This window comes from Passer domesticus, chromosome 23 (genome assembly GCF_036417665.1).
Source record: "Passer domesticus isolate bPasDom1 chromosome 23, bPasDom1.hap1, whole genome shotgun sequence".
Lineage (NCBI taxonomy): Eukaryota > Metazoa > Chordata > Aves > Passeriformes > Passeridae > Passer > Passer domesticus.
In genome coordinates, this window is record NC_087496.1 from 1858107 (window position 1) to 1883807 (window position 25701).

The 25701-nt window shown below is 52.4% G+C and overlaps 1 protein-coding gene and 1 long non-coding RNA gene across 8 annotated transcripts in view; one reads left to right on the plus strand and one right to left on the minus strand.

Annotated features, from left to right (window-relative positions):
* Positions 1–395: 395 nt before the first annotated feature.
* Positions 396–7032, minus strand: LOC135285512 (uncharacterized). Of its 5 annotated transcripts, none has more exons than XR_010350337.1 (4): positions 6937–7032; positions 6317–6511; positions 5271–5353; positions 396–2147 (listed from the first exon to the last, which is right to left on the minus strand). It is a non-coding gene; the product is annotated as an uncharacterized LOC135285512 (long non-coding RNA). The 5 variants fall into 5 exon arrangements; XR_010350339.1 differs by having other exon boundaries at positions 4070–5353; XR_010350338.1 differs by having other exon boundaries at positions 6317–6514.
* Positions 7033–7367: 335 nt separating this feature from the next.
* The window catches only part of KIRREL3 (kirre like nephrin family adhesion molecule 3), a 368136-nt gene continuing 349802 nt past the window's right edge, over positions 7368–25701 (plus strand). Inside the window, exon 1 of one of the 3 annotated variants that reach the window (XM_064398046.1) lies at positions 7368–7601. In XM_064398046.1, the coding sequence (XP_064254116.1) occupies positions 7541–7601 (61 nt within the window). In that variant the 5' untranslated portion in view covers positions 7368–7540. The remainder of the gene's footprint in view (positions 7602–25701) is intronic. The other 2 variants (XM_064398047.1, XM_064398048.1) reach the window with 2 other exon arrangements.

Sequence of the window (25701 nt, forward strand, 5' to 3'; positions counted from 1 at the left end):
GAAAGGGATTGGTTTTACATTCGCCACCAGAGACAATGTTTTTATTTCCAAATTGCCAGCAAACCCAAAAAATTTCATTTTCTTCTCTGCCTATTTGTAAGGGAATATTCACTGGGGTATTCGATAGCTGTAATTTACTTTCCAAGCTGTGTAATTAGCCACCTCAATCAAACAGCATCATTTCTATCTCTGCTCGAAGAACAAACCATTCCAGTGCACAACAAACGCCTTTGCCTCGATTTGAGCAAAGCTCAGGAACAGGCTGGAATTTTGCAGCCAACTTTTGCTTCCAGAGATGCTCATGCTCATCACGGGCTCTGAAAGCTTCCTGGGAAAAAAGAGAGGAAAAAGGGGGGCTGATATTGACTCCAGGATCTTGCTCATCTCCCTGTAACACAACCAGCTCGGGGAGGATGTGAACACGTGCTGGGGAATGTTCATTCCCTGGACTGCAGATGTTGGGGTTCAGGATTGGGAGATGGGGAAGAAGGGTCAGGGTTACACCTGAAAGCACCAGAAGTAGTGCAGAACAATTTTTTTTTTCTATTTTTCAATGGATAAAGGGACCCTTCTTTCCCACAGATACATTTCCCACGAAGGTGAGGAACTGGAAATCTCCAGGGTCCCATTTTCCCCCGCTGTAATGGGCTCAGAGTTGTTTTTTATGGTCTTGGTTGCTTTACACCCAGAGTTGTGGGTGTAAAACCCTGCTCAGCCCCATTTCCATGTCTGGGCTGATCTTGTTTGGGATTCCAGGCTGTGCTCAGGTACAGTGGTGTGAGTTCAGATCACACCTGAACCATTCTTTACCAGCCCAGCCAATCTGGAGCCCGTCCCAGGAGACTCCCGGGCACTGTGAGCTGGAGTTGCAACCTCCCCCTAAAAACAGGGAGAGGAAAACGAGGGAAATTGCCTTGTAAAAACACAAGGACTTTTGGCTTTCTTCTTTTCGCTGGAGCTCTTAAATTCAAGGCTGGCTCTGGAGCCTGCGCAGTCTCTGGCAGACTTGAGAGACAGAACTTTTCTTCCCTCTTCTCCTTAGCATAACAATCCCTTGTTAACATAATAAGATTAATTCTTGCTGCAATCAGGAAGCCACACTTTCACCGAGCCCTAAATAATATCATTCCCTTGCCACGTTTATAAAGTAGCAGGGTTTTTTTTCCTTTCTTTTTCTTTTTCTTTTTCTTTTTTCCCCTTTGCATTGAAAAAAAATGTAAATCTTGTAATCTTGAGATAAATAGAACGGTGTGGAAGCTTCCCATTCTCCTCCAATCTGATTGCAGTGGCAGCAAAAGGACATGGGCCTAATTAAAGTGCCAATCAAGCAAAAATGGGATTCATTGTTTTTATACAAATTCTCCCTTTAACCCTTTGCAGCTCATTCATTATTTTCTAATGCATTGGTTTTTATCTCCTCAGCAAAAAAAAAGTCCAAGCCAGGTTCCACAGCGAATCTGGAAGATGAAAAATCGCCAAAAATTATATTGAAAGGCATAACTGGTGATGAGGACAGTGTCCAGCAGCCTCAGCACATCCTTCCCATCACATTTTCTTGCTGCCAGCTCCCCTCCTGCAGCCACGGGAGGAGCTGCGGAGCTCTCGCCTTCCCTCCAGCGTCCCTGCCGAGCTGGGAAAGTTCCGTGGGGCCTGGAAAACGCCAGGATCAGATGGCAATTCTTAGCCAGCACTAATGCAGTCCGGTGTCTGCCATGTTCAGACATGCAAACAGCACCCTAACCCAGAGTTTCAGCAGTTTTCCAGTGGATTGGGAGAATCTGCCCAGATCTGAATATCACCAGCCACCTCGGGGCAGGTGGTGGAGGGTGAAACCTGGCCCCAGTTCTCCTGTAACAGGACACTGAGACAATCCCCACACACATCTGGGCAGTGAAAGAGGAGCTGGGAATTCCGAAGGCTGGCTGGTGCTCCGTGTGTGTGTTCACAGCAAGGAGGGGTTGCATGGTGGCAATTCTCTCTTATCCAAGGAAATATCTTGTGGAGCTTCGCCCTGAGGTTCACCTCTGCACCACCAACTCCTCAGAAATGCCCCATAAATCCCAGTTTCCAGCAGCACACCCAGCCCATCCGTGCACAACGTCCCAGCAGGTCCAGCTCGGCTGCTTTAACCTTGCATGGCAGCAGCCCTGACAGAGAGGGGAAGCAGCAGAATGCAAAGCACAGCATTAAAATAACTTTGCATTAAAAGACCTGCATGAAAGGCAGCCAAAAAGCCTCCAGGGAATGGCCTGGGGACTGATCTGGCTGAAGTTAGGAAGGGCCTATCAAGAACCGTGTCAGTGATGGGGTTTGGCCACCTCTGTGCCTTTGATCCCTCAGGGTCCCCAGCACTGGCTGGGATGGCCTGAGGCTGTGAGAGGAGCCGGGTGGCTGTGGGAAGCACAGGAATTCACCGATCACAGAATATCCTGAGCTGGAGGGACCCACAGGATCATCCAGGGCAGCCCCTGGCCCTGCCCAGACCCCCCAACAACCCCACCCTGGGCATCCCTGGCAGCGCTGTCCAAATGCTCCTGGAGCTCTGGCAGCCTCGGGGCCGTGCCCATTCCCTGGGGAGCCTGGGCAGTGCCAGCACCCTCTGGGGAGAGAACCTTTCCTGATCTCCAGCCTGCCCTGCCCTGGCCCAGCCCCAGCCGTGCCCTGGCTCCTGTCCCTGTCCCAGGGCAGGGATCAGAGCTGCAGCCCCTGAGCTCTGCCCTCATCTCCTCTGCTCCAGCTGAACCATCCCAGTGCCCTCAGCTGCTCCTCCTGGGCCCCTCAGATCCTTTCCCATCTCCATGTCCCTCCTTTGGACACTCTCCAACAGCTGTAGATTGATTTATTTTGTGGTGCCTCAACTGCCCCCAGCAGGGGAGGTGAGGCTGCCCCAGCCCCGAGCACAGCAGGACAATCCTCCCTGGCCCAGCCGATGTCCCCAGGGCATGGTGGCCTTTGGGCTCATGCCCAGCCTGCCCTCACAGAACTCCCAGGTCCCTTTCTGCTGTGCTTCTCTCCAGCCCCTCGTGCCCAGTCTGTGCCTGCACCCAGCTTTGCTCCAGGGGGATCTGACAAGGCCCTGTGAGTTCACTGAGCTGCTCTGGGGCAGGCTCAGGCTAGAGAGCAGGGAAAGCCTCCAGGACATCTCTCACAGCAGTGAGAGGTCCCAATTCCATCCCTGTTCCTGACCCCCAGCTCCGGCCTTCCCCACAGCCGCTCCCCCTGGCTCCCCTCAGAAAAAGGGGGTGCCAGGCTGGCCTAGGAAGGTCTCCCCACCCAAACCCAAAATGCCATCAGAGCTCTTTTCTTTCTTGTTTTTAACCCTCAAAGCTTCTCCCTCCCCTCCCCTGGCAGTTCCCAGGCCCTGCCTGTGGCTGCCCACATTGCTCCAGACCCGCTGTACAAGAGCTTTATCGAGTGCCACAGGCTGAGGGGCTTTGGCAGCTCTCCACACAGCCGGCAGCAACAGGAGACAAGGAGAGAAAAGAGCCCAGGCTCTCCCACTGATCTGCTTCCCTGGCCTTCCCTGGGTTGTTTTCAAAGAGGATCCGGTGGGAGATGTGGAAAGGGACTGGCACTTTTGGCTGGGGTTGCTCTGGAAAGCAAGGCAGCACCAGAGCTGGAACACTCGAACTCCTCTCATGTCCTGGGCAGAGGGGCAGCAGAACTGGGGAATTTGGGGAGGCAGCTGCCTTCACTCTTGCAGGGAAAATTGGTGGCAGCTGTGTCTACCTGGGGCCAAGCATAGCAGGCTTTCTTTTTTCTCCCTGTTTTCTGCCCTCTCCAAGAGCATCTCAGCAATGGGGTGAGCTTCTGGGAGATCAGCCTCCTGCCCCGATGTCCCTGGTTTGCTGGTAGGAAAAACACAGCCCCAAATATCTCCCCAAAACCCCAGCCTGCCATCCCCAAGAATATCCTTGGCACCTTCACAACCTCTCAGCCCCAAAACTGCAGCGAGGTCCTGCAGTGTGGGACAGGGGCTGTGCCTCTCTCCTATCATTTGGAGGGACAGCTGTACCTTCCTCCATTCCTTTATCCCATTTTTTTGCTTTCCAATCAGGAGTCAGCCTACCTTGGAAGCATTTGTGCTGCAAGCAGGTGACAAAGGGGAGTGGTGCTCTGCAGAGGGGAAACTGAGGCACGAGGGATATGTTTCCTTAAAGCCACAGGGGAAGCTCTGAAGCAGGAGCAGGGAAAACCTCCAAGTCCCAGCTCCATGTTTTTCCAGCAGGACTCTGCACAGCTTTCACTTGTCATGTGTATTTTTAAATGACAAGGAAAAGATTTTCTAAACCAGGGAAACGTGATTATTTTCCTCTCTCTCTCTCTTCCAGGTGCTTGGCTTAGCGTTGTAATACCACAAGAATGAAATCCATCTGAGTTGCTGTTGTCCTGCTGCTTAAAACCCCATTTTCTGTCAATATTGCTTCATTTTGATCAAGCTGCTTACATGTTTTATATTATTCTCTTCCCCCCCCCCCTCCATTTTGCTGCAGCATTTTCAGAACATTTTGTTTCTTGCACTTCACAGTAAATACTTCTCAGTAAATAGCCTGGAAGTAAGAGAGGCAAAGGCACGAGAAAGTCTGGGCTTTCATTGTTGTGGTGTTTCATATCTATTACACTTGTCAATGTGGAATAAAAAAAGAGAAAAAAAAAAAAAAGCAGGGTGGGGGGGGAAGAGGAAGAGGAATTTGCCTGTTTTACCCCCACTGATGTTCAGAAGGAAGGGAGAGATTGAACATCTGCTCTTTCCAGCTTCTGGAATTGCCCTTTGCCTTTAGATACTGCACAGGGCAGGTGTGTGACCCCAAATTCCATGGGGAGATGTGGACACAGCCCCAGCACGCCCAGGTTGGGAGCAGGGGGTGCAAAGGGACCCCACGTGGGGTTTGCAGCTGCAAATGCACCCTGGCCCCAGCACCAGGGCAGAGCCACCCAGCACCAGCTTAATATTCCTCCCCAAAGGCTGCTCCCCCCAGCTCCCTGATTTTCTCAGCTTTTTAATTGGAATGATTCATTTCCTTCCACAACACAGAGCAGATTTAAATGAGATATCCGAGAGGAGCAGCTAATAATCAGTTTGCACTCGATTTGCTCTCCTGAATCAGGTGGAGGGGAGCTGATCTTGCAGGACGCTGCTCAGGCTGCAGCAAGCCAAAATTATGTCAGAAAGCTGATTTTTTTTTACATGCCTGGTCCTCTAAATCAAATTTGACTACCAATGTAGTCGAAACCACAGAGGTAATCAGTTAATAAAACTTCGCACTTACCTGCTACTTCCACTCAAGGATTTAAAGCCCTTTGCAAAGGTCAGTATTGCAATGATGAGAATTTTCCAGCTGAAATGTTTTCACTGGGAAGGAGAAAGAAGAAGGATAAAAAAAAAAAAAAAAAAAAAAAAAAAGAAGAGAAAAATATTCATGATTCCTGGAAGTTAAAAATTCTGCTGTTTTGGATGCAGGCAAGGAATAATATTTTTTGTGAAAGGAAAAGAAGAAATTGCCATGCAAATGTTAATGGTGTTTTGAAGCTTCACAGGAAAGCCTGACTTGTGTAGCAGCCTTAATATACATTAGTACCCCTCGTCTGCAAGCAAACAACATTTTGCAGAATAAACTGAAACACAACAGGGAGAGCCTTGGAATTATTTAGAAATCTAATTCCCACTGAAATCAGGCACTGAGCAATTTATTCCACACACATTTAAATCAGGGCTGCCGCCAGAAAAAAATACACCAAAAAATGCACCACCTGTAACCTGCCAGGCATGGGGACACCACTGTGGCTGTGGCCACTGCCAGCATCCCTGCCAGGGCTGGAGGTGATGTCCTGGTGGAAAATGCATTCCAGGAGTGCCACTGTCCCTTAGAGTGGAGAAATGCAGGAATAGGACAGCTCCCAGCAGCCAGCCCCACTTTTGCACCTCTTTCTCCCATGGACACGAGCAGGCAGGGATGGGCAAACCAGCACACGTGGACAAACCCAAATAAGCTTGATTTCCTTAGGGATGCAGGCTAAAAATAATAATAAAAGCTCTTTATTTGCAGGGTGACTCCCCCTGCGCTGAGAGCAGAGCCTGCGTGCAGTGCTTCTGTTTCAATCAATAAAACTCAGCTCCACGCTGCTCCTAAGCCAGGTTTAACCACCTGGCACCAGTTTAGCTTGTTAGCACAAGTGGATTTTTGAAAGTTATCCTTTTTTAGCCAGCCCACAGCTGGTAGCTACGGTTTGACCACGGTTTAGCCGTGGTCCCACCAAGGTAAGCAGGAAGCCCCAGAACAGCAGGAAGAAGTGTGCAGCCTTTTTTCAAACTCACCTTGCAGTAATTAGAGTCCACAGCTGTAATTACTTTCTCATTTTGGTTTAATAATTGCCTCAGCCATCCCCACATGCCCCTCAGACTGGTGATGAGGGAGGCTCTGGTATCAGTAGGTATATAAAGTGTAGTGGTAAGCAATGATTTTATTGTTTGGGTTTGATTTTTGGGCACCTCTGCTCTGCCCCCAAACTCCTGCTGGGTGAAAAGGAAATTTAAAAAGGTAAAAAAAAACCAAACCAAAACAAACAAACAAAAAAAAGCTACCCCAAAAGGATAAAAATAGCGATTAAAGGAGAGAAAAGGCCCTTTTGTCCCTTGCCCCAGTCCTGCAAAATGACAGTGGGAAGGGCTTGCACAGGGTCCCAACACTACAAACAAAACTTTGGGGGCGGGGGTGGGGGGAGAGGAGGTATATTTTTATTTTTCATTCCCAGCTCCAGTGTATGTTTTTAGGGAGGTGTGAAGACATGCTACTCCCCTCCTGGAGGAAATGAGGGTGCAGCTTTGGGGGTCTCCCAGAGGACTCCCCACCCCTCATCTCCAGCTCCCTCTAGACTTGCAGGAGGTCGTTGGATATAATTTATCTCCCGGGGGAGGGGGGACGACAATATACACACATTATGTCCCTCTCTCTTTTCCCGGGATTTTGGGAGTACCCCCCTCTATTTCAGGGGGAGGCTCTGGCTGCCCCCCTCTCCTTCCAGGCCCCCCCCCCCCCCCCCCCGGGAAGGCACGGACTGTAGGAGGGGTCCCGGGGTGCCGTGACTGATGGGCACCGACCCCCCACACCTCAAATTCAGAGCCGGGGGGGGCAGAGCCGCGCAGGTGTCCGCGCTCCCGCTGGGGCGGCGGCAGCCCCGGGAGGGGGGCGAGCATCCCCTCCTCCGGCACACCTGAGGCAGGAGCAGCCCCCAGCCCACCCTCGCCCCCGCCTGGGCGCGCAGCGCTCTGGGGAGGGGGCGATGCGCGAACGTTCCTCCCCGCGCCCAGCCGGCTGCGCGCAAGTTACTCCCCCTTTCCCCAGCACTTTGCCTCCCTCCCCTTCCCCCCCCGCTCCAAAAGCCGGGCTGCGCCGCCGAGGCTCCGCCAGTGAAGGCAGCGCTGCCGGGGGAGGAGCTGGGGGGGCGGCGATGGAGCCGCGCGAGCGGAGCCGGCGGGCGGCGGCCTGAAGCCCCCGCCGGCAGCGGCAGCGGAGCCCCGCGCCCGAGCCCACCCTGAGGAATGAGCGCTTTCCAGGCAGACCTCCTCCTCCTCCTGCTCGGGTGCCTCCTGCTCAGCCACGGTAGGACCCCGCACTTTGCGAGCGGGGCGGGCGGGAGGAGCCGGGGTGGGGGTCCCCGGCTCGGGGTGGGGTGCGGGTTTTGCGAGGGGAGAAGGGTGCGTGGGAGAGAGGGGGGATTGCAGAGTTTTTCCCTCCTGCATCCCCGCCGAGGCGGCTTACCGTTCTTTCCTTTAAAAATAAGCAAAAAAATCTTTAGTATGCAAATGAGTGCTTTCTGTTCCAGCTCGGTAAATTGGATCGTGTTTGTGTGTAAACACGGCTTGGCTGAGTAACAGCCCCCTCGCCCCCCCGCTCCCCTCGCCCCCATCGCCGCCCGGTGCTTCCCCCGGTGCAGGAGGGCGATGGATGCTCAGTTTGGGTGCAGCGGAGGAACCGCTCGGGCTGGCGGCAGCGGCTCCAGCCCGGGGACAGGAGCCTGCGGCTGTGGAGCCGGGCTAGGGAGCGATTTGTGCCGGGGAGGGTACGAGGAAGGAGAGTTGCTTCCAATGCAGCCAGCCCGGGGCAGGTGGGCACCCCGCGGGGGTGTCACCGCCCCATCCCACCTCCCCACTGCGCGGGCAGGAGCGTGGGAACCCGCAGGAATTCACCCCGCAACTTTACAACCTGCCTGGTTCCCACGCAAAAAATAAATTTAAAAAAAATTAAAAAAGGATTTGGGAAGGGGGTGCGTTTTGGGAAGCTGTATCTGGCATGCTGCTGTGTGCCTGCTCCCTGGACTATCTGTCACCTGTGGAGAACGCTGAGCTGCAGGCAGACCCCGGCTTCGCCTCTGTGCTGCTCATCCCCCCCCAACGCCGGTGTCAAATCCCATCTGTGTCACGCCGCCGTGGTCCCCACGCCAGCTTTTGTGAGGGTACGGCTTGGGGATGCTTGGGAAAAAAAAGAAAAAAGGGATAAAAAAACCCCAAACCCACGCAGCTAGTCCATCTGTTGATTAAATGAAGGATAAAACTTTTGGAGAGAGTAGTGCTTCTCCACGGGCAGCTGGTTTTTTGCTCAGCCAGATATTAGTGCTGAACATCCCCCACCATACGCTGGGTTTCACCCTATTCCCCGAGCAGGGACGCCTTGTTTGTGGTGTCTGTGCTCCTGGTTATCCTTCCCTCCTCTTTTTCTGGGCTCGGATGTGATGTTGGGCTCCTACACTGTCCTCCCTTCCCCTTTTCTCTTCCCCTCACTCTCTGCTTGTGCTAATATTCCTTCGGGGAGAAAGCTGTGTTTGCATTTGCCTTTGCTGCTGCACAAAAGAAACCCACTGTGTCCTCCGTGTGGGTTTCTGGCTGAACAAATCGGAACTCTCCCTGGTACAGCAGGGCAGTGGCGGGGCCGGGCACAGCCGCGATTTGGAAGCTGCTCCCGGCCTTCCCGCATCCCTCCCTGCTCGCACGGACCCTGTCAGTCCCTGCAGGTCAAATGGCACTTTGCTAGCGGGGCTGGAGAAGTTTGTGCGCGGGATCCAGCCGGGATTTGTTGGGCTCTCCCCCCGCTCCTTCCTTTTGCAGCCATGATTTTAATGTGGGTTAATGCACTTTTTAATAGCGCTGGCGTTGGGAAGCCACGGCGGCTCCTCGGCTCTGCTGCCTGAGCTCAGCTGGTTTGTCTCCTGCAGGATCGTGCATCTGGTACCTGCTTATTCATGCCGGGTTAGCAGGCACAGAGAGTGCCTTGCAGAGCGTTTTCTGGGCTGTTTTCTCCCACAGGATGAGCCAGGAGCGTTTCTGTGGAGTTGCCGCTCTCCGCGCACGACAAAGGCGCTGTCGGCAGCGCCGTGGCTCTTCCATTGGGGTGAAACCGTGCAGAGGATCCCTAACAGGATTTAATGCACAGGATTCCTGCAGCCACACGGTGCTGAGGGGGAGGAAAGGCCTGGATGGAGGTGCTGCAGCTGGTTTTCCAGCACGTGTTGTGTTTGCCTCCCCTCGAGCAGCTGCTGTGGTGTATCCAGATGTGGTGGCACTGGCTGGCCGTGACAAAGGTGTCCCTAAGGTGTGGGCATGGCATGCTGTGTGGGCACCCATGGGGCAGCCCTGCCTTGCCCAGGAGGAGCTGGTGGTCCAAAACTCACTTCAGAGGACAAGTGAAATCGCTTGGCTCTGCCCTTCAGGAGTTTCAGGAGCTCCTGTTTGTGGGCAAGGGGCAGGCAGGGCTGTGTTTTCTTGCCAAAGTGGCTTGAAGGGATTTGCCATAATTAAATTCCTATGAGCCAAGGGCAGCAGGGCTGGAAGGATCACCTGTGCTGAAAACCCCACTTGGGATCTCTGGTCTGGACAATACTTAACAAAAAATCTCCTTATCCCAAACCTCCTCAGAAGGGATTTGTACACCTGTGCCCTTGGGTTTGTATTTCATGGGCATCCTGGTGATATCCTGGCATTTTACTGTTCCTGCAGCCTGTGCAGGCTGAAATTTGGGCTTCCAATGGAGATTGCAGGAGTAGGAAGCTGTTTTTTCTCCTGTCTGGGGCTGTGCCGCACCTGGGCACCCCAGGCATGGCTCAGCCTGGGAGGGAGGAGGCTCTGTCCCACAGCTCACTGCTCCAGGGGACCTGGGCAGAACAAATTGCCTTCCCTGGAGCATCCTCAGTCTCTCCCCCTTGCAAATGGTCTGAAGCAGCCTGTGTTGGCTCTATCTGAGATTTGGTAAGTCAGTGCTCCAGGCTGGTTTGCCCTGGTACCACTCACTTTTCCACCCCCTCCAGGCTGTCAGGACCACGCTTTGGTGGGAAGGAGAGAAAGTCCCAGCACAAGTGGCCTCCTGTGGAGAGGGGATGTGTGGTACCCTTGGTGGGAAGGAATTGCTGCTGCCATGAATCTGCCTGGGGAATAACTCACCCATCCCTCCCCTGCTGCAGTGCCAGCCAAACTGGGGGAGGCTAGAAACAACTGGGGGAGGCTGGAGACAACTGGGGAAGGTGTCTCAGTGTGGGAGGTGGGGCTGTGGGGAGAGCACCACTGAAGATGCACCTACAGCCTCCTCCTCCTTTCACTGGCCTGTACTAGGTGGATTTGGCAGCATCTTAAATTTACCTTGGATAGGAAGATTTCTGCCTGTCTGGGGCTCTCTTTCCAAAGGCATGTTTGCTTTCCCTCGGGGTGATGAATACCGAGTTCTCTGGGTGTTGCAGGGTATGTTTTTCTCCTTCACAGTTCACTTGGTTCCTCCCTGGAAGCAAATGCTTTACAATCTTCTGTCAGAGGGGCCCGTTATCAGCAGCAGTGGCTCAACTTCCCACTGGCTCAGCAGCAGCCCCCAGGTGGAGAAGGGCGAAATTATGCTGATGAGAGAAACCAGGCCAATTCCACCCACCAACAGTGATTAGGACCAAGAGATGAAGATTTTCACATCTTGGGGGTGGTTAGTGGGTGATGGGGAGGAAAAAATACAAGGTTTGGGGTGCTGGGAGTGTGTGTGTCAGAGCTGGGGCACTTGGGGGGTTTCTGTGTCTGACAACCATGAGTCTGTCAATGAAAAGCCTGGAAATCTGTGCTCCCTCTTCCATGTTAATTCCTCCTGATATGGAGAGCAGGACAGCTTTGCCAGGGGAGTGTGTTGGGCGGTTCCCTAAACCCAGCAGGGGAGTGTCATCTCTGGGAGCTGTTTGGGAAGTACAAGGAGTAGAAGCACCCAGTGAGCTTTGAAAGTGATGAGGAAGAGCTCCTGAAGCCCAAGAGGTCACACCTCAGGATATTCTGTGGCTCTGTGAACTGGAAATGGTTGAGTAGAAGACACAGATGGTTTGGAAAGAGCTTTGTGAGGTGCTCCTGGTGAAAAGGTGCAGGCTTGGCAGGGGCAATGCATTCACAACTGGGCTGCATGGGAAAGAAATGGAAATAAGCCTCAAGATAAAACTGGTGTTGTCCAGTTTGTGCTGTCCCAAAGGAATGGTGCAGAATTGCCTCCTCCAACACCTGTTCTAACACAATTTAGGTTTCCCATCTCCCATCTGCACCTCCTGCAGTGAGAGCCGCATGAGGACCGCTGATGACTTTGCTCAAATCAGCTTTTCTTGCAAGGTTTCAGCTCTCAGAAAAACACAGGAGGGAGGAGCTGGGGTTTTGCTCAGGTGTCCTGTGCCAGAGGGAGGGGAGCTGGGCAGATGTTCCTCCTCAGATGTTCCTCTTCAGAACTAATGCCACATCCCCACCAGCCTCCCCCTTCCAAGGTTAAGCAGAGGTGCCCAGGCAGTTTATGCACAGCACATCTCGGGCTGATGTCGATTATTTCTGTGCTTTCCTGTTGGTTTAGGGGACACCAACTGGAGTCTGAACGTGCCTAGAAATCCCTGACAGGTTCCCAGCACCGCGTGTCACCGGCTCCAGCCACTCTGTAGTTGGACTGCAAATGTTCAGATAAAAAAGCTCCATGCTCTTCTTTCTTTTGTAGCTGTAAATAAAGGGGGGAGAGGCCAATGTGCCCCTTAGGTTGTGAGTTGGCTGAGGATCAAGGGCTTTGAATAAACTGTTTTCTTCCTGTGAGCAGCCTGTGATGGAGAGTGTGGCTGCTCCAAACCTCTGATTTAATGATCGGCTTTGTGAGTTTGTACAGTGCTCTCAGCTCCTCAGCACGCTGGGTGCAGGGGGCTTTATGGAAATGCTGCTGGAGAATTGGCTTTACATCACTTCCAGAATCCTTCCAGTAGGATTAAACATCTTCTATTTATTTATTTATTTACTTTTAATGCCCAGCAAATTTATACCAACAATTGCTGAAGGCCCTAATTTATCTTCTGTTCAGGAGCAATACAAGTCTCTCCTTTGGCTTCATTGAGAGCCACCTCTGGCCAAAGAGAGCGACAGAGCCACAGTGACCATGTACAAGCTTATTTTATAAATCAATAGGTAGTGAAACAAATTGGTTGTAAATCAGTCTCTTATTTGCTGAGATTTAAGGCCTTTGGTGGAGCTGTGAGTTTTCGAGGCAGTCTGCCCTGCCTTCAGGGCTGGCACATGGCCTGGCTTTTGCAGTGATGTGGGAACCCAGCACTCATTTCAAACATGCCAGGAGATGTGCAGGGTTTCTTGGCTGGGAAGAAATAAAGTTTAAAACCTGTGCTCGTCTTCTAGGCAAAGGCTGAGCAGCAGGATCCTGGTGCTGCTCAGGTCTCGTGGGTTTCCATTCCTCCACTTCATTTCATGGCACATCTGTACTCCAGACTGCTGGAAGGGGGAAGAGGAAAGTATCCATTTCTGAATTGTGCCTTGTGGTAGGACAGAGAAAATGCTGGGATTTGGTCTTGGAAACAGTGGCCTAACAGATGTCCTGGTTCAATATGCCCTTTGAGTGTAGCCCAGCCTGTTTATTCATTGCCTCGCTGGCAAGACCCACATTCAAGTGTTTGCCTTTCCCTGGTGGCAGCAGCAGCCTCCAAAGTGGAGCAAAGGAGCTGGAGGTCACTTGGCTGTTATATGGCTCTTCCTTTTACCGACTTGCATTAAACAGCTTAAAATCTAAATGTGCTTTTAGTGCCTGTGAGCGATGGGCTCTGGGCGTCCTGCCTCGGGTAGTGTCACATGCTGGAGAAGTGGGAGGTGGAACACTCGCATTGTTAAATTCAGATGCTAACTTGGGGATAAGATCTTGTCTTAATGTGTTCATTCAACGCCCCCACTCGCAACAAAAGCTACAGCAGCTTTTGGTCTGCTGCATTTGGGGTGGAGCAGGATGTAATTGGTTTTTGAGGGCTTTGCCATAACTGCTGCTCATTAACCATTGATGCAGGCACGGTCAGATTTTCTACTCGCATAATAGATGCTGTCTTTTGTTTCCAATTACTTTGGGTTGGGTGGAATTGCCTCGCAGGTTTCACATGTGTGTGGTCGTGTGGTGGCTAATTCACCTCCTAAGGGCTGCTGGATTTATGTTCTGGGTCTGGGGTTGTCATGCTCAATATGAGGCAAAGGCAGTGGTGAATGCCCTGCCTGGCTGGGCCGGGTCTGGGAGGATGCAGCAGCACCTCCTGAACGTTTCAGGAGCCTTCTGGGTGAGCAACCCCAACGTTGTGGGAGGGGAAATAGAAACCGAGAAAATGTGCGATAATGTGTTTTTTTCTGAGGAGCTCTGCCCAGCAGGAGACACACTGCAGGCGAGAGGAGCCCTGCTAATTACGGGTGAAATATGCACCGATGGTGGAAGGGATAAGCTCCTCAAACTTCCCCATGGATAAGGGATCAGTCTTTGTGCTGTGGGTCCTCCATAAGCATGGAATGTAAGTGAGTAGAAGAAGGCACAGTGTTTGGAGACCCACCTTGCATTTTGGGCAGGTTATCATTAACTTTATATCATCTACCTCATTAAAAGGTCAGAAAGGAAAGGCCTGAATCCCTCTCAGGTGCCTGTTGTCCCGTTCCCCTCCCACCCCCAGCATAAATGAGTATTCAAGCAGTCTGCTGCCAGTCAGTGAATGTCAATATTGGATAAGTGTTTCCTTTATATCACTGCAATTTAGCATAAGCTGCTTGGAAACAAATGTCTTCCATAAGCATGAGGTGTTTCAGTAAGTACACAGTCAACATTACTATGAGGATTAAATAAATGTCAGCCCCACTTGTATGCTCAGCAGCGAGTTAAGACAGCCGAACTTGCATAATGGCCAGCACGGCAGGAACAACAGCAGGGATTTTGAGAGTGTCTGGAAAAAGTGGGATGGAAGGAGCTGCTTTGGATGGATCTGAAGCCCCTGGATCAGAAGGGGATGTGGAGACAGATGCAGAAGCTCTTTAGAGCAGGGGTAGCTGATGATGGGAAGGAATCCTTTCCTGTGAGGGTGGTGAGGCCCTGGCACATTGGAGCTGTGCCCTGTCCCTGGGAGTGTCCGAGGCCAGGTTAGATGGGAACCTGAGCAACCTGGGATAGTGAATGTCATCCCTGGCCATGGCAGGGGGGTGGAATGAGATTCATTTCACCCCAAACCATTCTGATTCTAGGGTGTGGAGTGCAAAGAGATGCATGGAGCTTCCTTCTGGACAACCAGGCCTGCTCTTTCTTTGGTGTTGGCTGCAAGCCAAAGATGAAAACGTGGTTTGGCCAATATTGGCTGGATCTGGTGAGGCCTCTGGCTCAGGAGGAGCAGGCTGCTCCTGCAGATCTGCCCAGGTGCCCAGTGCGTGGCTGGATCTGCCTCTGCCTTCCCCAGTGCAAACTGGGAATTGCTTGGCTGCAACTGATGAGGCCAAGGAGGAGGCTCAGCTGTTGCTGCTTTGTGATGAACTGTGAGCCCTGATTCACCTCCAGCTCAAGGCTTCCCAAAGCCACAGAGATGAGGAAAGGGTGGCACTGTCCATGCTGGCAGCGCTGTGGGGCCTGCAGGTGCTGCAGGGAGATGGTCACCTCCTGCTGCTCTGCCTTCAGGTGCTGGGTGAGAGTTTCTCTTCCCCAGCAGGAAAAGGCCTCTGGCTTCTCTAAAGGGATTTAAACCCAGCCAGCACATGGAGATGTTGCTGAGGCAGCCAAGGCTTGAATCTTTCCCTCAAGCTGTGTCTGCAGGAAAACCCTGCTGTTTACCACTCCTCACTTTGCATCTTCACCTGTCACCCTGAGATGTCACTCGGCGCTGTCTCGGTCAGCCTGTGACAAGTTCTGCCAGCGAGGAGAAAACCCAGGGAGCGTGGTGGGGGGCTGAGCTGGCTGTGCTTCCATCCCCTTCGATGCAGAACCGCTGCTCTCTCCCCAGCTGGCAAGGCGCTGACTGCAGCCACTTGTTCCCAGCTGCACAAAAATAACTGGAGACAAAATCGTTATCACTCGGATGAGCCTTATCAGCTCCTCTGATGTCTGCGGCTGCCTCCGCCCTGCGAGCACTCGTTCCCCGCGGAGTGTTTAGTGCCTGTTCCAGGTGACCCCAGCCGTGTCCCAGCCGCAGGTTTCCCGAGGATTTTTTCGCCTCCTCAGTTCCAGCGCCGGAGGAGCGGTGGAGGACACGGGGATGTCCCCGGAACCCAGGCCGAGCAGGAGAGCGCCGGGGCTGCAGGGGGAAGGAATGCCCGAGTGTTCTGGCTCCGAAGCAGGTCACCTGGCGGAGCCGGTCTCACCCTCACTGCTCCCGTTCAGCCTGGCGGTGGCAGCAGCCGCGCTCGCATGGAGCCGAGCGCTCCGCTCCCACCTGCGCGGTCACCTCCCGCGGAAAGGTCCAAGGTGACCGCTGGGCTCCAGCCCTGCGGGATGCGGAGGGCACCGCGCCTGCCTTTGGGGCTCGGCAGCTACGGCCGTGCCCTCGGAATCGGGAGGTTGTTGAGTCTCCTCACCTCTCCCCTCCTCTCGGGAGGAGAGGTGTGGACCCTCTAAGTTGCCACCCCAGTGTGTGGTTGGACGCGTGTCCAGGAGGAGCTTGAGGTGACCGTGCCTGGGAGCGCATCTCTGCGAGTGCCGGGGGTGGGAGGGGGACGTGGAGCTGCCTGACCCAACTTTGAGCCCCCCACAGCGATAAATGTACCCAAGGGGTTCCTCCCTTCCTGTGGATCCGTGTGGGACAGCCTGCAGCAGGGAATGGCTGCCGCTCCTGGTCAGCGGTGCTGTGCTGTTCTTGCTCCCTCCCCTGAGCTAATCCCCGGAGTGTGATTCAACACTCGCCTCTTTTCCTTCTGGCTGTGTCTTTAATAAGCCAGGAGTGACGGGGCCACCCCCCATCCTCCACAAGTGCCGGAGAAACAGAACCAACAGATGCTAAAATTAGGCACAGCTGTTTGCAGCGTTTTGTCCTCCCGATCACAGAGTCTGACACTGTCTGTGCTTATTCCTCATCTTGTCCAGACAGTGAAAAGGTTTAAGATATCAAAGCTTGGAGTGGCTGTAAATTAACTCTTTCTGTCTAAGCTGAAGCTTGACTTACTGATGGTAGATTTCTTGTGATTTCCTTTATTTGCCCTTCTGGTAATGGGAATTGCCAGGGAACAAGACAGGGTCTCCTCTCTGTACCTGGGAGACAACACTGCTGGTTTGTCCTGCTCAGGAGCTTCCCCACCAGGGACCAGGGGGAACATCTTCAGTCCTGCTGTTCCTCAGCCTTTATGTGCCTAAACCCTGTTCTATGTGCAGCTTGGACAATCTCTGCAGCCCAGCTCAGCCTCTGTATGCCTAAAGTTGTCCCAGTCCAGCCCCACAGCCTGGCCGTGGTGATTCCAGTGCCACATCCTGGCCATGGTCATCTGCTCTTGCTTTGGTGAGGGTGAAGATTTTCTGGGCATTGTTGGTGCATGCAGGCTGTGTGTTCATGGTTTGGGTGTTGGGGTGGGTGTCACCCCAGGGCTGCCCTTTCCCTCCCTGCCGGGTGTGTTTGGCCTGGCAGTGGCTGTAGGGAGCGTTTTGGGAGGAGGTGGCTGTCTCTGTCACCTGCCACCCCTTGGAAAACATCCGTTCCCCTCCACTGGGGTGGCACCAAAGTGGAGCTGTAACACTCTGGAAAGGGCAGCAGGAGGAATTTCATGGCAGAGCAGAAATGTCTTTTCTGTCAAGCCTGGAGCAGTGTACATGTCCCTCCTGACAGATCTGCGCTGAATGCAGCAGCACAGCTCTTGGGCTGGCTGTGTCGGGGTCTGCACGGGGTTGTGAGTCTGAGGGGTCTTTTCTGTCTCTGTGTCTCTCTCCTGAGGCAGCAGCGCCTGCTGAAGATTCCTCTTGCTCCGGTCATGCTTAAAATGATAATATTGGTTTAAGATAGACACTTGTGATAAACTGGGGAACACGGCGCCCTTTGAAATCCTCAAAGCTCTCTCTCATCAAGAGGGCTGGCTGGAAAGGCAGCAGCAGAGCATTCCAGGCTGTTCAGATTGCCATGGTTCCATGCTTACCTGCTCCTAAGGATGCTGTGCCGCAAAAGAGCTGCCACCCCTCACCCTCCTCCCCTCCTGACTGCAACAAGGTGGTGTCTGCCACGCTTGGGCAGCCTCTCCGTGCAGCTTCCTGAGGTCTCCCCAAATTGCCTCTTTTCATTCTTTCTGTGTTGGAAGCAAATCAGGAGGGGAAGTGCTAAAGGAAGGCTGCTTTTCCCTGGGGAGGAGGAGAGGTGGTGGGGAAGAGTGAACCATCTCGAGGAAAAGCACCACGAGCAGATGCCAAGGGGTTGATGTCCCTTGGCGATGTCTTTGCAGGGGTGATTGTAGCAGACCTTTCATCCAGCACAGTGATTTTTTCCTGCAGCAGGGAGGTTTCTCCCGGTGGTTTGGCTTTCTCCCAAGGATAGACAGAAATCTGTGTAGTGCTCTTAACCCCTGAAAGTTTCTGCTGACTCGAGCAGACCGGAGTTGTTGTCCCAGTGGGAGCATCTTGTTCAAAATCAGAAAGAAAAGTTGAACTTTTGAAACTTGTAGAGCAGGAAACATCCAAGAGTTAGGGACTGGAGACTTGGAAGTAGACTTGGCAAAATACCATGTTTTGTATCTGAAATTTTAACATGGAGTTTAGGAGGGGTTTTTTGCACAAAGGATGTTGAGTATCCTTGTGGTGGGTGAAGGGGAAACTGTTGTAAAACACTTTTGTCTGCTGATTGTTGGCTTTTCTCTGGGACTTGGAAATGGATTTCAGGTCTCTTCTTGCCTTTGGCCTGGCCAGTGAGCCACCGTGGTGGCTCTCTGAACATCCCAATTTGTCACAGTATATTGAATTCTAAACCAGTGTTAATCTGATCTGTGTGTCTGTAAAGCATCTTGTGTTGGGTTTGATAAAATTAGGTTTTATTGTCTAACACAGTTTATTTCTCTTGGTCTGCTTGCGTGCTTTTATTGCCTGTTCTGCTCTGCACCACGAGGCCATCGTGTGCCAGCATCTGCCTCACTTGCACCGCTCTGAAAGCACCTTAAAGTCAGCCCCTAATTATTGGAAGTATGGAAAGACTCTGAGGGTGCCAATGATAGCAGTCTGGCACTGGTGCATTGAGCAGGTAAAGAAAGGACCTAAGAGGCAATTGAGGAGATTGATGGGCAGTAATGGGGATAATTGTAATTTTTGTCCTGTGTTTTTAATAAAGTGATTGACGACAAGCACAGCTGGAGCCCCCGTGCGGAGACCAAGAGATGCAGTTAAATTACAGAGGCTTCTTAACTTAATGAGGCCAGGTAATAAAAACGAGGCATAATGAGCAAGGTATAATAGTACTATTATGCTTAGAGTGCTCTCGCCGAGGGCTGAGCAGGCGGTGCCTGGGAGAGCTTGGGATGAGCTCACTGCAGGAAGGGCTTTCCTCCCTGGGGAAGGATCAGGAGTGGGAGACTTGGGAAGGGTATTGGGTGATCCCACCGGGAAGAAGGACTTTCCTTAGTGGGGACGATGAGGAGTGGGAGACTTGGAAAGAATACTGGGTGATCCCACTGGGAGGAAGGGCTTTCCTTACTGGGGAAGGATCAGTGAGTGAGAGACTTGGGAAGGATATTGGGTGATCCCAGTTGGAGGAAGGGCTTTCCTTACCAGGGGAAGATGAGGAGTGGGAGACTTGGGAAGGATATTGGGTGGCCAAGTGCTAACCCAGGACTGAATGAGGAGGTGGAGCACCAGATTGGTTGATTCCCTCCATTATTCTGCTTGTACTTGTGAGGTTTGGGGCAGCTCTGCTCCAGGTTTTATTCACTTCATGTAACCCTGGGGGAGTCCATGTGGTCCTTGTTGCTACAGAGGAGACATGGACAGAGGGTCAGATTTTTTGACATGAAGGAAAAGCAATGGAGATGTAAGAGCCTGGAGGGAGGATGTGCAGGGAGTTGGTGGATGGGCTCAGGGCTGCACCAGGATCATGCCACACCTTGATTCGGAGCCTTGGCAGGGAGGCTGCAGCAGCTGGATTGGGACCTTTGTGGGGGTGGAGATGGGAAGAGGATTAGTGTCTGCAGAGCAGTTGGGTGTCTGCTGCTGCTAAATGTGGTTAAACTTGAGCGACTCCTAATCTAATAATGAAAGGAAGAGAAATAAGTGTTCTCAGTGATGCATGCCCCTCACGGTAAGTACTAATTGAAAACAGATATTTACTTTAAAATGAAAATGTAATACGATAATGGTGGGTTGAGAATTTCACACACGTAGGAGGGAGAGATGAACATGCACAACCTCCCATCTGCTCTGCCTGGGCTTGGAGTGTCCCTGGGAGCAGGATCTCCCACACCGCCGGCTGCCGGGCCTGGGAGCCTGGACAAAGGGCCTGGGGCTTGTGCTGGAGCAGAGCTCAGCCTTACTCAGCTAAAATCAGGTTCACTCGGGGTCTCTTGAGCTGACCTTGGTCTGCAGAGGACCTTCCAAGCTGGGCTTCTCTCTTTCTCCCCACACCTTGCAGAGCTTTCCCAGTCATATCTCCATGGGAGGGAGAGGTGGGGTAGACTGGGGGAGCATCACCTCCCTTGTCACTGAGATGGGGACAGTGGTGGTGACCCTCTTCCTGATGGCCTCTGATGCTTGAGACACCCCTTGCTGCCCCTTTCTGGCTGTCCTGACCCATCTCCCTGGCTTGGTGGGTGGACCTGGCTAATGCAGCCTTTTGGGGGCTGCTGGAGGAGCAATGGGAACACCTTTGCTCTCTCAGGTCAATCTGAATGGGTCACGATCCCTTGGAGAAACCCTTGGCAGTGAGTGCTAAGACCATGGCACCTCTTGGTGTCTGTTTGTCTGCCCTCCCCTCCTCTCCCTGAGCCAGTTTCAAGCCAGCCGTTGCTCCAGAGCTGGAGTCAGGATGCTTTTCCAAGTGTTTGTAACACAGCTCAGTGCAGCGTGACTGGTGGCCATTAAAGGATCCTCCCCAACAAGAGCCCCCCAGCGCTGGAATCTTCTGAGGGAAGTAGCCTGGCCCTAATCCCTTTGTGCAGAGTTCCTGCTTGTTTCTTCCTATGGGTGCATTTGTATAATTTGCAGTTTGCACTCTGATCGTATGCATAGAATTCAAATTGAAATGGGGCTTGAATACATTTGCATGCTAATGAGACACTGGCTTTATTTATTTATTTGGAGCCCTCTCAAGCAGGCAGCCGTGTGCTGGGGAGCAGCTCATGCAGCTCTCCTGGTGACAGAGCTCTGTGGCAGCACGAGGAGCCTCAGTTCTGTCCCAAGACCAGTCTGCCCCCTGTGCATAAGCAGGTGAGGCTGGTGGGCTCTGGTGGGCACCCTGTGTGGAGATCAACGGTCCCAGCCCCCTGAACTGCCCAGAGATGCCTCTTTAGGTCATCCTGGTGTCCACTGGGTGTGGGTGAGACATTTCTGTGTTAGGCTTGGGTGCAGCCAGCACGAGCCACTTGATGGTGACTGCAGAGGTTCAGGGCAGCACCACCAGAGCATGTCCCCGTTCTCTCCTTGACTTTGGGGCGCTGCTCAGGCTGCTGCTCACAGCCCCCTGTGCTCCTTCACTCTGTTACAGGGCTGTTATTGCTGGTGTCCTTGGGCACCTTCCCCTGGGATGGGCCTTGGGCTGTGCTGCCCATCCATCCCCAGCTGCCAAGCCCAGCTTCCCTTGGTGCTGCCCTGCTCCACTCATGCTGTGCTCCCTCAACAGGATCCCCCCGGCCTCTTGCAAAGCAATAGCAAAAAAAGTTTGGAAATGTTGAGAAGGAGAAGCCAAGGGCTGGGAGAAAATCAGTTCCCAAAACTCCACAGCATTACTGGGAGGGGGAGAAAGACACCAGAGCCTCTGAGTTGCAGCACGGAGTCCCTTTGTGCCCCGGCAGACACACCCAGACCCAGCTCAGTGCCCAGCCTTTCCATGCCAGCTCTCCCTCCCGGGTGACTCCTGCTGCAGCTGAGCTCCTCGTTGGCACAGGGAGCACTGGCCAAGACAGGGCTCCTGAAATGGCAGCAGGAATTGGGTCACATTGCTGTGCCCCAGGAGAGGGAGTTTCTCTCAGAGCAGTCTGGCTTCCAGTTATTATTTTACAGAGGATGTTAGAGGTTGATAAGGGAGCTATTCTGACTGCCAGTGGGGCTTATTTGGGGCTTATTGTGTGCTCCAGTTTGTATTTTAATATAGTCAAAGGTGACTTACAACTTTAATATTAATTTTAAAACTGATTGCTCGAGTTGGTTTTTTATCTATGTTAAACCAGATTAATCTCAGCCTTCCTTGATCCTGTTGGTAGCTTTTCTCTCCCTGGCTGGAGCCACACGTGGTCTATGTTGCACCAACAAAAGCTGAGGAGAAAGATGTTTTTGTGGCAATAAATAATTGTCACAAGGCTGCTTTTCTTCCAGAGAAATCTCGTCTCTACAAGCTCGACAATGGCATCAGTGGGAGCTCTTGCTTTTGTCCAAGGCTCTCCTCCTGAGCGTGCAGAGCGGGGCTTTGCTGAACAACACCTGGCTTTGTGCTTCCCATAGAAAGCTCCTCCTTGCTGTTGTGTTTCTCCCCGGTTTTCCAGGCACTCCAGACTCCGTCTCCTCCTGTGCCGCTTTGTGCCTCTGGCATTACAATTCCTGACACGCTGGCTCTGCTGCTCGCTGGGTGTTTCATGCCCGAGGTGACAATATTCTGTGGGCTGGGAAGATGGCCTTGGGGCAGCAGGGTGTGTGGAGCTGGGGTTGGATCCTTGTCCCGTTTCTGGATCCTTGAGCACCCTTGGGCAAGGCTGGAGGAGCCAACAGCAGCCAGAGCTTGGTGATGTTCTGCCTCAGGGTGCCTAATTCGTGGTGGTTTGGGCATTTACTGGGTACTTTGAGTAAATTCACACCTTTCCCAAAACTGATTTGCTCTCAGCAAAGTTCAGCACTAAGCTGGGCTGCCCGAAGTGGAGGCAGGTGCTCTCCAGCAGTTTTCTAGGCAACCCCAGAATGGTCTGATTTGGAAGGGACCATCAAGCCTACCCAGTTCCACTCCCTGCCACCTCCCACTAGACCAGGTTGCTCCAAGCCCTGTCCAAGCTGGACCTGAACACTCCAGGGATGAGGCATCCCAAATGATGTGGTTTAAGTGAATCTCCTTGACTAGACTGTTGGACTTGATGACCTTAAAGATCTTTCCAGTCATAACAATTCCATGATTCTATGACATCTGCAGGACACTCAGTGACCAGTTGTGCTGCTGTAGATGCTCTAGGTCTCAAACCATCCTTATTGGTTCTGCCAGTCTGTGGAGCATTGGTGGGTGGTTGCTCTTTGTAGTTGGAAGAAAAGGATCTGATCATGGCCCTGGACACCTGTGATCATAAAGCTTCATGTCCTGAGCATCGGCCAGGCCAGCCTGGTACCAGTGGCACCAGTGAAATCACTGCAAATACTGAGTTTACAGTACTCCCTGTACCCCTGGGAATGATTGCTGGAATCAAATGCCCTGTAAATAGCCTTTAAATTTTCATGGTTTGTGTGTGGAAAAGCACTTTACTGATGGTCCATGTTCTCCAAAACACCTCCCAAATGCTGCCTGTACAATTTCTCCTGCCAGCCTTACAAAGAAGTGCGTTTCAGAGATTGTTATTCCCTGCACAGTGCTGTAAATAAACATGGTGGATTGGTGGGCTGGAATTTGAATGAGCAGAGTGGATCTGACAGTGGCACGTGGGGGGAACTGAGGCACGGAATGCTCATGTGGCATCCATGAGAGTTGGTATCACAAGCTGGGGGAAAACAGGAGGATTTGTTTGCTACATCTGCCCCTGGTCTGTCTGTTCTGCTGTTTCTGCCTGAGGTGGGGGAGCACCAGGTTCAGTGATAAGACTGAAGAGCCACTAAAGGCAAGACTTGACTCCGTGCGAGCGAATGCCGAGCAGCAGCCGCATAAATCCCATTTGTTTTACATTTCAGAGCTTAATGAGACAGAAATCGCATGGCAATTGTCACATGTGAAGGCAGAGATTGCCGGTTTGCATTTAACTAAAGCAAGCACCGTATGCGGCACCGGGATCCTCACTCCTGCTTCCGTGGGGAGTGCTCCTGCAAACTGCTGCTGCCCTGCAGCTCAGCACCAATCCTGGCTGGAAATAACCACCCTGGCAGCCACACCACGTTCTCCTGGGGGTCCCCAGCCTTCTCCAAAATACTCAAATGTCACGTTCTTTGTGTAGAGAACACTGTGGGTTGGAAGGATAGTCAAGTGCAGGAACTGATTTCTTTGTGGTTTCTCCAGGATGTGGGTACTGAAAACCTTCTTTTGGAGTGATCTGTAGGAAGTTTAATAAGACTGAGAGCAGGTGCTGCAACCCCAGGATCAGTGCAGGCTGGGGAGGAAGGGCTGGAGGCAGCTCTGGGAGAAGCACTTGGGGTGCAGGGGGGGAGAGCTGGACAGGCCCTGGCCCAGAGCCCCCCTGTGCTGGGCTGATCCCCAGCGTGGGCAGCAGGGCAGGGGGGATTCTGCCCCTCTGCCCCCAGGTGAGACCCCACGTGCAGAGCTGCCTCCAGCTCGGGGGGCAGCACAGGGAGGAGCTGGAGCTGCTGGAGCCAGGCCAGAGGAGGCAGCAGGATGATCAGAGGGATGGAGCAGCTCTGCTGGGAGAGCTGGGGGTGCTCACCTGGAGAGGAGAAGCTTTGGGGTGAGTGAACTGTGGCCTTCCAGAGCCTGGAGGAACTGACAAGAACGATTGGGAGAGACTGGGAAACTGGGGCCTGAAGTGACAGGACAGGGGAAAATGGCCTTAAGCTGAGGGATGGTAAATTTAGGTACTAGAAAGAAGTTGTTCCCTGTGAGGGTCGTGAGGCCCTGGAATGGATTACCCAGAGCAGCTGGGGCTGCCCCTGGATCCCTGGCAGTGCCCAAGGCCAGGCTGGACACTGGGGCTGGGAGCAGCCTGGGACAGTGGAAGGTGTCCCTGCCCGTTGCAGGGGAGGAGCTGGATGAGCTTTAAGGTCCCTTCCAACACAAACCACCCCAGCATTCTGTGTGGTTTGTCCTCCAGCGGGTGGAAACCCTCCTGGAAACCATCTCCAAGCTGTGTTAACCATCGAGCTCTCCCTGGTTTGTCACTACAGACCTGTAGCTCTTTCAGATGAGTTGAACAATAGAAGGATATTAGTGCCAAAAATGCATTAACTCTGGTAACTTCCTTCATCTCTGCTAATTTGTGCCTTCGCTTTCCAGATAATGTTCATAAATTGCTAAAGCAGTACTTTAATATTAACATAAGCTGCAGTCTCTGTGACAACTGTTACAGAATGGGCTGTTTGCAGCTCTGAAATGGATTTTTTTTCTTTTTTGCCCTTGTCTGTCTGAACTGAAAAACTGAAGAAAACATGCTGTTTTGGGTTAACCAAAATTTTTTTTTTCAGGTCAAATAAAACACTTCATTAGATACAATATGTTATTTCGTTCAGATTTGTAAAAACCTTTTTTTAAAGTAAATTAACTTCAGAGGTGCCTTGGAGGGGAAATGTCTAAATCTTTCATGTAGAGGAGAAAATGTCTAAATAAACCACTCACTTTTGACACCCACTCCTCCCCTTGCAGGCCAAATGGGTTTGATGGGAATTCATGAACATCTTTGTTTGACCCACATCTGTGTTGGAATTATTGTGCCAAAGACGCAGGGGGAAGAGTTAATGAGTCATTTTTAATGGGTATCTCAGTAGGTGAGAGAAGGACCGAAATTATCCATTTGAAGGAATAATAGGACCCTGGCTGGGTGACTAAACCCTGCTCTTAATCATTCTGGGGGTGGTGAAGAGGGGAAATTGGGGGTTGGATCATCCTCATTAGATAAGTTGGGGGGGAATATTATTTTGCAGCTGGCCTGGAGCTTTGGAGGAGGATGAAGGACAGAGGGATGGGGTGAAAAGGTTCTTTCCTCAGAGGGTGTCAGGCACTGAACAGGGAATAGGCACTGCCAGAGCTCCAGGAGCCTTTGGACAATGCTCTCAAGGACAGGGTGGATTGTTGGAGTGTCTGGGCAGGGCCAGGAGTTGGATTTGATGACTCTGGTGGTCCTTTCCCAGAGAGGGAACCAAACCCAGCTGACAGTCCCTGGTGTTGACCCTTCCTCATCCCAAGGGGCCCTGTGAGGCTGTGGCTGGTGATGTGCTGGGTTCCCAAAACCCTGCTGTCCACTGCATTTCACCAGCAGTTCCTTCAGAAGGTTCAGTGTTTCCTGGTGAATCCTTACCAAGGTAATTGGGACCTTCTCAGTACAAAGGGAAACTCCCCAACATCCCAACTCCTTTGTTCACAGAACTCACAGAATTCACAGAGTCACGGAATGGCTGGTTTGGAAGAGACCTTCAC